At 45.2% G+C, this 14,578-nt stretch overlaps 1 protein-coding gene across 2 annotated transcripts; it reads left to right on the top strand.

Annotated features, from left to right (window-relative positions):
* Window positions 1–890: 890 nt before the first annotated feature.
* Window positions 891–14,177, top strand: LOC148539136 (L-lactate dehydrogenase A chain). Of its 2 annotated transcripts, none has more exons than XM_088451788.1 (8): window positions 891–997; window positions 4,532–4,663; window positions 7,941–8,058; window positions 8,797–8,970; window positions 10,221–10,394; window positions 11,285–11,402; window positions 12,207–12,330; window positions 13,284–14,177. In XM_088451788.1, the coding sequence occupies exons 2-8, from the start codon at window positions 4,538–4,540 to the stop codon at window positions 13,446–13,448; spliced, it is 999 nt and encodes a 332-aa protein (XP_088307914.1). In that variant the 5' UTR covers window positions 891–997; window positions 4,532–4,537; the 3' UTR covers window positions 13,449–14,177. The 2 variants fall into 2 exon arrangements, with proteins under 2 accessions (XP_088307914.1, XP_088307915.1); XM_088451789.1 differs by having other exon boundaries at window positions 899–997; window positions 4,529–4,663.
* Window positions 14,178–14,578: the final 401 nt, after the last annotated feature.

Below are 14,578 nucleotides of genomic sequence, written 5' to 3'. Positions count from 1 at the left end.
TTATCAGCTCAGAGACCCCCTTATATTGTCAGCTCAGAGACCCCCTCATATTGTCAGCTCAGAGACCCCCTCATGTTGTCAGCTCAGAGACCCCTCATGTTATCAACACAGAGACCCCTCGTGTTATCAGCTCAGAGACCCCTCGTGTTATCAGCTCAGAGACCCCTTGTGTTATCAGCTCAGAGACCCCTCGTGTTATCAGCTCAGAGACCCCTCGTGTTATCAGCTCAAAGACTCCCTTGTGTTATCAGCTCAGAGACCCCCTCATATTATCAGCTCAGAGACCCCCCCTAATATTACCAGCTCAGAGACCCCTCGTGTTATCAGCTCAAAAACCCCCTCGTGTTTTCAGCTCAGAGACCCCCTCGTGTTATCAGCTCAGAGACCCCCTCGTGTTATCAGCTCAGAGACCCCTCATATTATCAGCTCAGAGACCCCTCATATTATCAGCTCAGAGACCCCTCATATGTTAAGCTCAGAGACCCCTCGTGTTATCAGCTCAGGGACCCCTCGTGTTATCAGCTCAGAGACCCCTCATGTTAAGCTCAGAGACCCCTCAGATTGTCAGCTCAGAGACCACCTCATATTATCAGCTCAGAGACCCCTCATATTATCAGCTCAGGGACCCCCTCATATTATCAGGTGAGACCACCTGACACTATCAGGTGACACATATTCTCTGTATCCAGTATTTATCTGCACCCCTGGATACTAGTGTCCCCATAAGAGACTCTCTTTGCCCCATATATGATGAGTGAGTGAGCAGCACAGTAACAGTCCCGTCCTCTCCCCAGAGAGTCCCCAGCCCGGCCGATTCCCTCATTATGAGATTCATCCGCCACCGCAGCGCCTGCTCCCGGGCACGTCCGCCGCTCTATGCTAATGAGGCAGTGACGTAGATGACAGGGTGATATATAAGTAGTCTCCCTCCCGGGGCTCCTGCGCGCACGGGTTATTATTGCAGCATCGGAGAACGGGCCGGGCACCAGAGATACAGGTAAAAGCAACGCTGCCACCCGGGGGCACCCTGTGCACACCCCATTCACCCCTCAGTGCTGAGCCCTGCACCTGTAGCGGCATTATACATTCATTACTTATGCATGTTACCATGTATTCTACAGCTGCAGTAACCTATTACTAGTAATTTAGGGGCAGCACTTCTATATATAATGGAGCTGGATAGTATATTGGAACAGTCCATCAATTAAACTCCATTCAGAAACTCATGTTTGCTCAGCCATATTACATGTGTGTGTGTGTACCCCTGGTATGTGCCATGTTACATGTGTGTGTGTGTACCCCTGGTATGTGCTATGTTACATGTGTGTGTGCCCCTGGTATGTGCCATGTTACATGTGTGTGTGCCCCTGGTATGTGCCATGTTATATGTGTGTGTGCCCCTGGTATGTGCCATGTTACATGTGTGTGTGCCCCTGGTATGTGCCATGTTACATGTGTGTGTGCCCCTGGTATGTGCCATGTTACATGTGTGTGTGCCCCTGGTATGTGCCATGTTACATGTGTGTGTGCCCCTGGTATGTGCCATGTTACATGTGTGTGTGCCCCTGGTATGTGCCATGATGCTGGTATGTGCCATGTGTGTGTCTGCCCCTGGTATGTGCCATGTGTGTGTCTGCCCCTGGTATGTGACATGCGTGTCTGCCCCTGGTATGTGACATGCTGGTATGTGCCATGTGTGTGTCTGCCCCTGGTATGTGCCATGCAGGGTGTGTCATTTGTGTATCTGTCCCAGGTATGTGCCCTGTGTGTAACTGCCCCTGGCATGTGCCTCGTGTGTGACCTGAGTGATTGTTTAATTATAACTTGGCTTTAATGTGTTGAAGTGTCAGTGATGGAAAGTAACATGTGAGAGCCCCTCACCCTGCTGCATCCTGAGCACCCCCAGCAGTGGGAGATGAGCCAGGGAGGGCAGGAGAGCCAGGGTGGGGCTGTAATCTAATGTGTAAACCAATGTATATTGATGGAACTACAAGTCTCAGCATGGCCTGAGCCATAGGTTGCCTAATCCGAGTTTGCTGAAAGGAGGATGGGGATGCAATGCCATATAAACCTATGTTTTGACAGAGGGCAGATTACACCATTTAATATCACCATTTGGTGAACTAAGGCCTAAGCCCCCCTGAGCTGATTATCAATTACTGATTGGCTTTAAATGGAGAAACCATAGGATGGAGAAATGCAAGTGTTGCTCTACAGCAGAAATATTCTAATGTCCTAATAATGTAGCCTGCGTCCTGCATCCGGCGCACACCAAGGTCATGCCGTCTGACCTCTGCGTGGTACAGACCATCGTTTGCAGCGTGAGATGTGACCTGTACTGAAGTGATTGATTTTGCTCCAGATTTGCCATAAACCTCATACAGATGACAGCTGGCTCCATTTTATAGTCCTGCTGGCTCATCTGTCACACTCAATATCCACAAACTGGAGGTGGAGAGATGCATTTTAGTGTCTCCATCACTTAGTCCTTCAGTGCAAACTGTACCAGCCCCCGTCCCCCCATCCTTCCTGCACACGGATTATGTCATCACTCAACACGGAAACGCAATCAGACTTTTAATGTATTAAGTGCCAGCGTCAGGTTATCATTGCTTACGTGAAATCACTTGTGCCCGGTCATTGCTTTTGGTATAATATATAAATACAAACATAGTATATTTAAAGTAACATTTATATGCACAATTTTGATTTATTTTTTTTTTATTTTTTTAAATTGTACATTGTTGGTTGTTGTAATTGCAGGAACAAACCATCCTCCATTCCCGGAGGTGATAATACTGTAATCCTCGGTGGTTATTTGGCTGAGATGGCCGCACGGTGTCATGACATGCAGAGTTATTTCTGAGATATTACGTTATTTAGCGATAGAAGTCTGTCGCTGCAAAGCCGCCCATTCATGAGGAACGGAAAGTGCTGGAAGCGAGCGTTCTTGTGTAGCTCGGTTATACAGGCCACGCATACGAAGCTTTATATGGAGAATTATGACTGTGTGGGTAGATCTAATCATCTAGAGATATATAAATAGAATTAAAATAGACTTCTGTATCAAAAAAGGAGTCTGCCCCATGAATCTATTATTTTATATTGCTTGGAATAATGTATCTCCTTGGGCTTTCCTGTCCCCCTCCCTGGTTACCAAAGCAACCGCAGCCAGGATTTGGCCTAGCGGATGTACTGATGCCTATTTTTGTATGCTGACTTGCTGGCGTCCCTCCCATTTCAAAATACACCGTCCCACAGAGTCCTAATGTGCTGGCATAAAGTATTATTTATCTCGCACTGGATGGTTTATGGCCTCGGTTCAGCCAGGACACAGATATAGAGCACTGCCTTGCCGTCTAGGCACTGTGCCATGTAAAGGCTTGTGTACATACGTGCTTATCTGCTGGCTGACCTGTGCTTCCTCCTGCCTCTTCTGTTGCATACATTAGTGTTTGGAGAGGTGCCACAGTGCCGGGTAATGGCTGCTGCAGGAAGCCCCAGGCCCGTATCTCGGGGTGCACGCTATGTGCAAATAGATCCACCAGCAGATAAGGTTGCTGTGCCCACAACAAAGCCGCCATATCGCTTTATGGCAGGATGTATACGTATGCATATATGTAGATTATATCCCCAACAGAACTATTATAACTTTCCTTTCTGACTCGTGGGATGTTGGCCTCAGAATGTCGGCACCAAAATGTCGACATGTTCTGGATGATATGGACATTAGGTCGACAGAGCAAAATGTTGACAGAATTTTTTTTGACATGTTCATAATGTCAACACCAATGTCGACAGCCTTTATACTTGTCTATTTTAGCCTGACCTAAAAATAACACCACTAGTACTGTCTCCTTTGTGACTGTATACCGTTCCAGGATGAGATTCAGTACAGCCACATATGTTCCTAAATGAAAATATCAACCAACTTAAAATACTTTAACGCCTGCAACCTTTAATTGGCATAACGAGAGGTTTATACCCATGCACCGAGCAGCACTCCCGTCCTATACCACTGTCTGGAGGCCTGTCCTGTCCTCTAAATGCAGTATTATCCAAAGGCCGCACACGAGTTTTATGTTGCAAAATCTCTGGCTTAATGTATAGGGGAATAATGATTTTGTGACTGACACTTGTATGCATCTGTGAAATGTTCATCTCCTAGTCAGTGACCAGTTGGGGTGTAGATCGTGTACATGATTTTGGAAGCTGTTGGGTGTTATGTATTCAGTAATATAGATAATAAAATACAGTGAAGGGACAATAGAGGAGGAACTATAAAATACTTTCTCTAAAAAGAAAACCATTTAACTGAAGACTCCTAGAGACGCTAATGTAGTACAGTACAGAGCTCATTATCTGCAGGGCACAAGTCACGTGATGAGGTCCAGTGTTAGATTGTGCCACAACTAAGGACGTTAAGCAGACCTGTACAGTGCTGGGTTACAGATACAGGACAGGGGGCTAATGTACACATTGCTGTACGCTTTAGCACAGCCATGCAGTCACTTTGTGCTTCTTCCAGCAGAGCAAGATGGCGAGCACGAAAGAGAAGCTGATCAAAAATGTGCTGGGCGAGGCGCCCGCTTCTCAGAACAAGGTCACCATAGTCGGCGTTGGGGCAGTTGGCATGGCATGTGCCATCAGCGTCCTGCAGAAGGTGAGGTTATCTATCTTTTTTTTAATTTTTTTTTTAGACAATGTTTCGAAATTTTACAGATTTTTTTTTTTTAATATTTTTTTTATTTCGTAAAATTAAAAAAGTGTCTTTTGTGCAAGACCACTATTATCATAGAAGGTTGTTTTACAGTTTGTGAATATTAGTCATTTCTTATCATATAATGGCCTTTAATATCGCCCCAGTTATTCTAATCCAGATTAAGAGCACATGGGACCCTACACAGGGTTAAGGTGGCCATACATCAGAGGCAGGTTTTTCCAATCCGGCGTTTCCGTGTGGAAACGGTGACCTTCCACCATCGATGTTCTGCGATCTGTCGCCGGATCGCAGACATTACCCATGTTAAATGTCGGCGATTTGACGATCGTGATCATTTTTTGATCGCGATCGTCAAATTGGCAAAATCCAACATGTTGGATTTCTGCTATGCCGGGTTGCAGCATTGCGTGATTGCGGCAATCCATTGCTGATGGATGAGCCCCATTAGATTTGGGGCCTCCAAGCGATACAATCCTAGCGTTCATTCTAGCACCATGCACCTGTCTCAGCCCGTGCAGTTCCTCTCTCCTGCCTGGGGTGTCACTCTGCTCTGGTGCTTCTAGCACACTCTGGTCTGTATCTCAGCTGTTTACATCAGCTGAGTGTGCTAGAAGCACCAGAGCAGAGTGACACCCCAGGCAGGAAAGAGGAACTGCACGGGCTGTGACAGGTGCAGGGTGCTAGAATGGAGTCTAAATCCTCTCCCATCTTATATCTGCCCTCGCATTGCCCTTGCGCTGAGTTGCACGCGCTGCCCATCTGCTGATATCTGACGCAGTGAAGCAACTTAAATAAATAAATATATATATAATATTCCAAACTACGTATGCGAGAGAACGCCAGAAGACCATTACCGTGTATGTGTTACCATGAGTGCGCGCACAAAGGTGCTCTTGCGATTGGGTCAGACGTAATCTGAAATGGAGCGGCCGACTGATGCGCCATCCTGGGACTGGGAGGTGGCTGGAAGTGAATGCAAAATATTGTCCATCTCATGGGCGTGTATTGCGGGACTGCCGGTGACAGCGGCTGCGTTCTCAGATGCACTGCTGCCGCCAGACAATGTTCAGACGGGGAAGCTGCAGTGATTTGCGCAATGGTGGCAAATCACCAATCATCGGCAGTGTTGATGGCGTATAGAGACGCTGAAAGTGGGCGTGTCAGCGCTTGCACATTCAGACGCAGGCTACTGTACCAGGGGAAAGCCTAAATGAACATTTGCGCATTATCGCTCCTGCGACGCAGCGGAACAGCCTTGCCTCCGAATCAGGCCCATTGGTTCCAACGCGTAAGGGATACAACTGAATTGTGTTATTTGCAATATAGAGATGAATACAGAGGGGAATAATTATACTGACAAAGCAGATTGTCTTAAGATCCAACTAGAGCATCTAAGGGTGGGTACACACTTGCACGGTATTGGTCCGATTGGGCAAACTCCATGTGTCACATGCAATATATTGTGATTGGCCAATTACACAATGTCTCATGCAGGGCTGCGTAGTTTAATAAAGAATGAAACGAGTGATTGTTCCGTCGCCCATTAAATCTTCCTAGTGTGTACCGGCAATCTTGCAAGGTCCAGGGCGAAGGGTAATTGCTCTGACCATCGTTCTAGTGTGTACCCACCCTAAGGGTCATCATTCAGCATGCAACAATGAGATCCATATGAAACTAATGTAGCTCTTATGTGGAGACTTATCAATTCTTTGCAACATAGTTGACAGTGCGTGAAACTCTCCAATTGTGTGACCATTTACTATTACTAATGGGAAATACAGACCATCTAATTACTAATCATTACTTCTGAAACGGTTGTCAGTACTTCCTAAGAATCCTGGGGCAGATGTATTAAGCTGTGGGAAGTGATAAATGACCAACAAATCAGCTCCTAACTGTCATTTTTCAAATACAGCCTGTGACATGAGTTAGGAGCTGAATGGCTGGTAGTTTATCACTCTCCAATTTATCACTTTCCAGAGCTTAATACATCTGCGCCCCTATTACATCACTATCTGCACCTCTAGGCGCCATATGTACCCTGATTAATTCATCTGTGACAATGGGCAGAAAAAATTAGTAATTCTTGTATAATGGTGGGTACACACTACAGATCTATCTGCAGATGATGGTGGTTCGTACACACTGAACTACTATCATCTGTGTCTGCCCGCAGGTCCCGGTGACCGGGGGCGTGTCCCACCCCTCTCCTTGCAGCTGCTGCTGTGTGCGTATGGGTGGTCTGCAGACATCTGTCCATTGGCTGTGCAGCACAGCCAATGCGATATGTCGTTGAACCCTGACGTTCACCGACATATCGTGGGTACACACTGCCTGACGGGCAGCAGATACATTGGCCAATCAATTGATCAGCCAATGTATCTCAGTGTGTACCCAGCTTAAGTTTCACATTGGCTGAGCATTTACCAGACCCCACTCAAAGGCACAATAACAATAATCAGGTTATATCACTCGGCGCATAAACATACTTATGGGAAAAGATCTATAGAATTGGGACTGACTGCCACCGAGAGGCCACTTGGCCAATGCACACCATTTGTGACAACTGGAAACTTTTTTTTAAATCTATATATTGTAGTGTAAATAACTTTGTGCTCATAGTTTAATTTATCACCGTCACATCTTTGCTATATTTTTTCGCTGTGTCGTACAGGAGTTTATTTTTTTTTGTTGCAGCTTCAGCAACAACGGGGTTTATTTATTAAATTCATGCCGTAGGCAAATTAAATTGGATGATGGCGTTCCTTTTTAACATGTCTAAAGCTGAGATATGCCACGGATTTGACAATTCCGGTAATGTGGTTTTGACATAATCTGAAACGTCCAATGATGTCAACCACCACACAAACGGGCGGTGTGGTGGTCCTCAGCTGCTGCGGGTTAGTGACATGCTGGGAAATGAGCCCCACCTTTGTTCTGATTGGCTGTTGCTAGGAGACAGGCACTAGGCCAAGCCACTGCTCTGTGTGAGAACTGGAGCCCGGTATAAGCCCAGCAGAGGGGAGGCCGCTGGGCTGCTGCACGTTGTGTATAACACTCTCAGGCTGGGGATTTAGTGTCTGGTAATGGGCTCCGCAGGGGGGGTGCGAGTCAGTTTGTTAGGAGCACATAAGTATGTCAGGATATAATTGCCCCAGATATATGGTGATGGCACCCATCAGTTTCTCCCATAGCCTTAGTCTCTCTTCCCCTCCAGGACCTGGCCGATGAGCTTGCTCTGGTTGATGTAATTGAAGACAAGTTGAAGGGAGAAATGATGGATCTTCAACATGGCAGCCTCTTCCTGCGTACCCCAAAGATTGTCTCTGGGAAAGGTGTGTGTGTGTGTACATTGTGTGTATTCTGAAACAAGGTTATTTTCTCTCTCCAGCCAGTCAGGAACTGTGGAAAATTGTATTTAAATTGGCACCAGATGGGGGACTTATTTTATCTACAGATTTTTTTTAAAGTCCATGCTTGGTCCATGTAGGAGCAGTGCCACCAACAAAGCAGATTCTTCTGCAGCTTGTAACACAGAATGGGTTATGGGACTGAGAGTCACTGACTTGGAGACCCGTAGACCATAGTATTGCTGTGTATAGTGTAATGGAGCGTGTCCAAGGATGTCCCTGCGAGTTTGGATGGGAATAATGGACATGCTTTGAAACGTGAGATCTATCCTATATCTGCATTAATTTCCTCCTGGTCTTAAGCTGGCCCCTCACACTGCACGATCACTGGAAAGTACAGGCCCAGTGTAGCAGTGTGCTCCTTCTAAAGATCCTATCAAATTGTAATCTTTTTATTGGGTGATAGGATCATTATTGGACATAGTGGAAAATGCGGAGGGAAGTTGTCTGGTTGCACTAACTGGCCGGCAGCGACCTAGCCCTCAGCCTAATGATCGTCCCAATCTCGTGTGACTTGTTGCCTCTATGTATGTGGCTGGCCCATGTCTGACCAAGGTGCCTGGACTATGTAAGGTTCTGGCGGTCATGTGAGTGGTGGGCAGTGACTGTATCTGTGTCTGATGAAGGGGTAAAAGTATATTTTTAGTCCTGTTTCTATTACAGATTACAGTGTCACAGCCAACTCCAAGCTGGTGGTTGTGACGGCCGGTGCCCGTCAGCAGGAGGGTGAGAGCCGCCTGAACCTGGTGCAACGCAATGTCAACATCTTCAAATTTATCATTCCCAATATTGTGAAGTACAGTCCTAACTGCATACTGCTGATCGTCTCCAACCCCGGTGAGTGCTGGTCCCAATAAAGCCGCAGCTACACTATTAGGATGGACCTCTATTAATGGAATGTCAGGGACTTGGTTACTACTGAGAAGAACGCAGCCGTTAATGAGAACCTGTTTCCCTAAAGGTTTTGCACTGTGTTCTGTGTTCAGTTCTAGGCCTTCCTGAACCTGTGGAATGGGAGACCTATTTCAGATTATAAATCACAGATAGAAAAGTAATCCTGTTTCCTGATTGGCTGTATAGATAAATATATTGTCATCAAAACAACTATTTCATATAAAGGATTCTGATCATTTTATGGGTTATTATTTTCTATTGGTGATATTTACACTCTTTGGACTGTGGTATATAGAGAGCGCCTGACTTTTGGTATAACATTATATTTAATTTGTGTCACTTGGGTATTTGGATATTTACCTTTTTTGCACTGATTGTGGTATTTTCTGCACATATTTGTCTATCAGTTTTATTGTTCCATGACTGAGATAGTGACACCTTTTTGCTTGTTCAATGGGCACAAAATGATTCAAAATAAAGTATATAATTACCTTCAGGCTTTGTGTATATAAAACCTAAATGCATTCTGTGATTAGATTTGGGTCCCATTCCCAAGATATCTCATTATGGTATGCACATAATCCAAAATACGGAATGTTCCGATATCCAAATTCCCCATGTCAAGTATTTTGGATATGGGGGACTCAACCTGTAATGAACATGAATGAGCATTAATGCCAGCTGCAACATCAGGCATTACCTTCACACAAAACTTACATGTGTTCTTTCTGCACTCACACATCCCACTAATAAAACGGGGGACAAATGCATTCATTGTACAGTGCTGGAAGTAATTAAACAGTAGCCTTTAGGGAAAATGTATTTGCTGTAGTAAAACCTTTCAGGGTGGTGATATAAGGCTATCACGTTGTTTGTAGGCCTAATGTGCTTTTTATATGTCTGACTTTAGAATTCAGTATTCTATTGCCAGCTCGGCTATTTAACTGGACTCAGATTAGTTACAGAAGCCCATCTGAATTATGTTATGTGCATTCTGAGCTGTATTCCAAAGCGCACCACAACAATACAGTATAAATTGTAACCGTGTGAGCTTGTGCCGCACATTTATCCTGCAAAACCTTTCCCCATTGCTTCATTCTGTGGATCTGATTACCTGACACGGTTCAGGCTGTCGCTAACGTAGATGTTTAGTTACAAGTTACTAATGCAGGTTTTTTTTTTTGTTCCTCCAGTTGATGTCTTGACGTACGTAGCCTGGAAAATCAGCGGCTTCCCCAAGCACCGCGTCATCGGCAGCGGCTGCAACCTTGACTCTGCTCGCTTCCGTTATCTCATGGGGGAGAAGCTGGGCATTCACGCCCTGAGCTGTCACGGCTGGGTCATCGGGGAACATGGAGACTCCAGTGGTGAGATTCTAGTAGTCAGCTGCAGCTGTGAAAAGGATCTGAAGACAGAACCTCTGTAACCTTAGATAGGATCTATATTTATCTGTTTGGAAAGGTCACCAATGTAACACAAGTAGGTCAGACATTGTGGCCTTCACCCCAAAAGGGCACAGAAAGGGCAGCGTGTGTGAGACGGCCAAGTTCTGCTCCGACAGAGCAACTAAGCTTTTGTACACCGCATTCTGTTAAAGCATCTATTTGGGGTATAAAATTGTTTTAAAAAAAAAAATTAAAAAATCAGGTTTTCTGTCATCAGACGGGAAAATTTCCGGCTTCCTTAATGTGGCGCATTATTCAGTAAAAAATAAACTGGGGAAAACTACTACATTATAGTTCAGCTAATAGCGATGTTTTACTGCATTGTGAAGTAAGCCCCTCCCACTTATTTTGCTCATTAACATACGTGGAAAAATAACGACTACATAACCTTGTATAATATGGCGCAGAGTGACTATTCTGAAAACTCATTACAGCAAAGTGCCCTCATTTTTAGGATAACTAACTACATGTTAGTAAATATATTGTTTTATTTATAGAAACATGGCAGCGGGGTATCCTTATTATTCCCAAACCACAAAGTAAAAAAAATAAAATAAAATAAAGGTTGTTACTCCCAGCGTCAGCTGTACCTATCGCTGTGGTCTGTTATAAGGTCACATGACCTATAGGATCCTTGTTGGGCTGCAATCTAGCACGTGAGGAATGATGGGATAGTTGATGGGTAACTTGCCCGATATCTATTACTGTACATCGGGCATCCTTCAGCTGTGGGCTGCAGTGTGACCTCTGACCTCGGAGTAGTCTACAGCCTGTCCCGTCTCCTGGTCACTAATCCTCTCGCCCTCTTTCAGTGCCGGTCTGGAGTGGGGTTAATGTAGCCGGAGTCTCTCTGAAGACCCTGAATCCTGACATGGGAACAGAAGCGGATAAAGAGAACTGGAAGGAGGTCCACAAGCAGGTAGTGGACAGGTATGTGCCCCATTGTCCACCCCCCTCCAGGGAAGCTTTTATCCAGTAAGGAGCACTGGCCCCATGTTCCTGTAATAATGGTTCCCTTCACTGCTGCCTGCGTAGCGGCACAGCACCGCCTTTCCCGTCACACCAGAGGTGCTCTGTCACCTATTAAAATTATTTTATGTAACTTTAACAAATAATGTAGAAATCCAACTTCACCTAGTGCAGTGACAGGAAAGTGCCCATCTATGCAGACATCATGGCGTATAAAGAGCCCGCACTGCGTACTTATACTATACATCTGCTTGTGAGAGTTGCCGCCATGTTTGTGCCAACCCTATCCTGGGTGCAAAGCTCCATCTGGTGTAGCAGGATCATTGCGTACAGTATGCTTACCTCTGCAGACTCTACGCCCACGGCAATGGGTCTGGCTCCTGAGGTGCACGCTATTGCAGCCGCGACTGCGTCTTTATGCGAATGCTGTGGCCGTGGCTCTAATTTACCTCCTGTGTATTTAAGACGCACCATTGTAGATTTCACCAGCCTTTTGGGGGTGCAAAATCTATGGCCGCTGTTGTCAGTGCAACTGTGGCAAAAGATGTTAGTCGCTGACTGTGACACGCCCGCATCCCACCCCCTTGCCACCCAGAAGCACCCACTGAAAATGCCTCACTCTGCAGTTTTTGCTGGTAATCATCGGGACGCATGCTGCATGAAAACAGCTGCTGGTTTCAGTTTGCGCATACACTTGTGAATGAGGCCCAATTTCTCCCCATACGTCCTGTTACTGATCATTAGTGTCTTTCCTATTCCTCGCAGCGCCTATGAAGTCATCAAGCTGAAGGGCTACACCTCCTGGGCTATCGGCCTCTCTGTGGCAGATCTGGCTGAGACTATCCTCAAGAACCTCAGACGTGTTCACCCAATCTCTACGATGGTCAAGGTAAACGCTCCTCAAGTGTCACAAGGTTTCCTCCCATAGCGATGGATGGTCTTCTTCCCTCATGAGCAACAGTGAAATGACAAATCCACTGTTGGTTAAGCCCTTGCCAACCACTTTCCGGTTGCTGGCTTCCGGTCATGTGACGCTTTGCCGTATATGTCCCAGCAGCCTCGGGGTACAACACTGCACCTTGGGAACCATTTAATGTGGGTAATGTGCTCCCAATGACTAACATACTTGAATTTGCACTGGAAAACATTGCTCAGATAACTATCTCCTACCCTTCATTAGCAACAGATGCTCTTGCCGGGAGTGCTCTAAGCTTGCGTGGAGCAGGGGAGATTGATGCCCGCAGAAATGGCCGCTAAACCGGGGTAAAAAAAAAAAAATCCGGCATTAAACACTCCACTGCTGCTTCAGTACAGTAATATACTGCATATCCATGTCTGATGCTGCTGTAAGGTCTCACTCCCTTCTCTCCCTGGTATTAGTCTATGGGCACTGTAATAGAACCACAATGGTGGGCAGTGCCTGCAGTCTGTGTTAGGCGGAGGGTTGGCTGTAGTTTGCCATCTTCATAGCTAGCTGCGGTTTCTTTAGTTTTGTTCTCCAATATATGAAAGTATAAATGTTCATAGACCGGTCCCCGATTCAATTTTGTGAGCGTACGCAGCATCAATCTGACCTGTTGTAATTAGGAACCCGTTTTCAAAACTGACACCACAATCTTCTGTGGATTGGCTACACACTGGCCAGGACCCTCCCACTCCAGACCTTTCTACACATATATGCAGGGGTTACGATGCTGAAAATGGCGACCAGCGGTTATAACCCTGCGCACCTCCCCTCCTGCGTGTTTGTCCCCTCTTCTGAAGCATAACTATGTCGCAACATAACTTTTAAAACGAGATTATCCATATACTACCACTCACGGATGTATTCCTGTCTTTCAGGGGCTGCACGGTGTGAAAGATGAAGTCTTCCTCAGTATCCCATCTGTTCTGGGGAACCAGGGCATCACGGATGTGGTACAGATGACCCTTAAGGCTGATGAAGAGGAGCGTTTGAGGAAGAGCGCAGACACCCTCTGGGCCATCCAAAAGGAACTACAGTTTTAGGCCTTTCTGTAACAGTCACGTGTCCATTGTCGTCTTAATGTGTTTTTACGTTGCACTTTTCAAGTAGGTCAAATACCTTGTATGTTAGCCCTCTGTATCCTTAGTACTGCGCTGGCAGCTGTCGTATGGCAGCTGCTTGGATGCAGAAAGGGTTAAATGGATAGTTATTGCAGAAATTCTTAGCATTTGTGATTCTCATATTTGTGTCCACCAAACACAAGGTCACAGCCTGACCGAACGAACTGACCTTCCAGTGTGTAATGACCTATACAGTAACGACCAAGCATGAGAATCTGTCCGATTGCTTTGCATCTGCGGCACAGCGGTCTCACTTTTCCATCCGCTCGACTGCATTTTTACAAATGTTGGTCCACAAATTTGAAGGCGTTAATTCTGTAATGGCCTCTGTCCATAGACCGATCTGGAACATGGCAAACGCAAGACATTAGTAGAACTAAATTGGAAAGGCTTGTGTTAGTCTGTGAATACAGCCGGAAAGCCGGAGAGGCTTCAAATTGTTCTAAAAGTGAAAAATGTAAGGGCAAAATAAGACCCACTTCCAAAGAGAGCATATCAGTCTATATGGAGAATAATCTATATTTCAGTGTCTTGTCCAATGTTGTCTATTCCATGGAGGAAAGGGGTTCATGTGATTACAGCTTACACTGCATCATGTGCTGTATACTGAGGCAACAAGACTGACGCTAATAAAAAAAAATATATATATTATCCTGACGTTTTGCCTGTCCAAGTTCCTGCTCTGTGAATTGCACTGTTGTATTAAGGGAACAAATTACATTCCAACATGAGTTTTTTTTTTTTTTTTTTTTTTTTTTTTTGTTTGGTTTTTTTACAAATTCTTTTTTTTTTTCTGTTTTTTTTTTTTTTTTTTACAGAAAAATTTAAGTTCATTGTAATTCAAATCAAATAGGTTTTAAGTCTAATATTCATGTACAAAACTGCTAATACTTCACTATCATATCTAACATAGGCTATTCAAATCAGATTTGACAGTGAAGAAACTATTACCAAATAAGTAAGTAACTGAGAAATAAAATATGGGTAGACAAAACAAGACAACACAAGGGGAATGAGGGAAGGGAAAACTGAGCATATGTTTTAGAATATTA

Source organism: Taudactylus pleione, unplaced genomic scaffold (genome assembly GCF_031769625.1).
Source record: "Taudactylus pleione unplaced genomic scaffold, aTauple2 ptg000027l, whole genome shotgun sequence".
Lineage (NCBI taxonomy): Eukaryota > Metazoa > Chordata > Amphibia > Anura > Myobatrachidae > Taudactylus > Taudactylus pleione.
The sequence above is the reverse complement of the archived record's forward strand: the minus strand, read 5'-3'. Positions and strand labels throughout refer to the sequence as shown.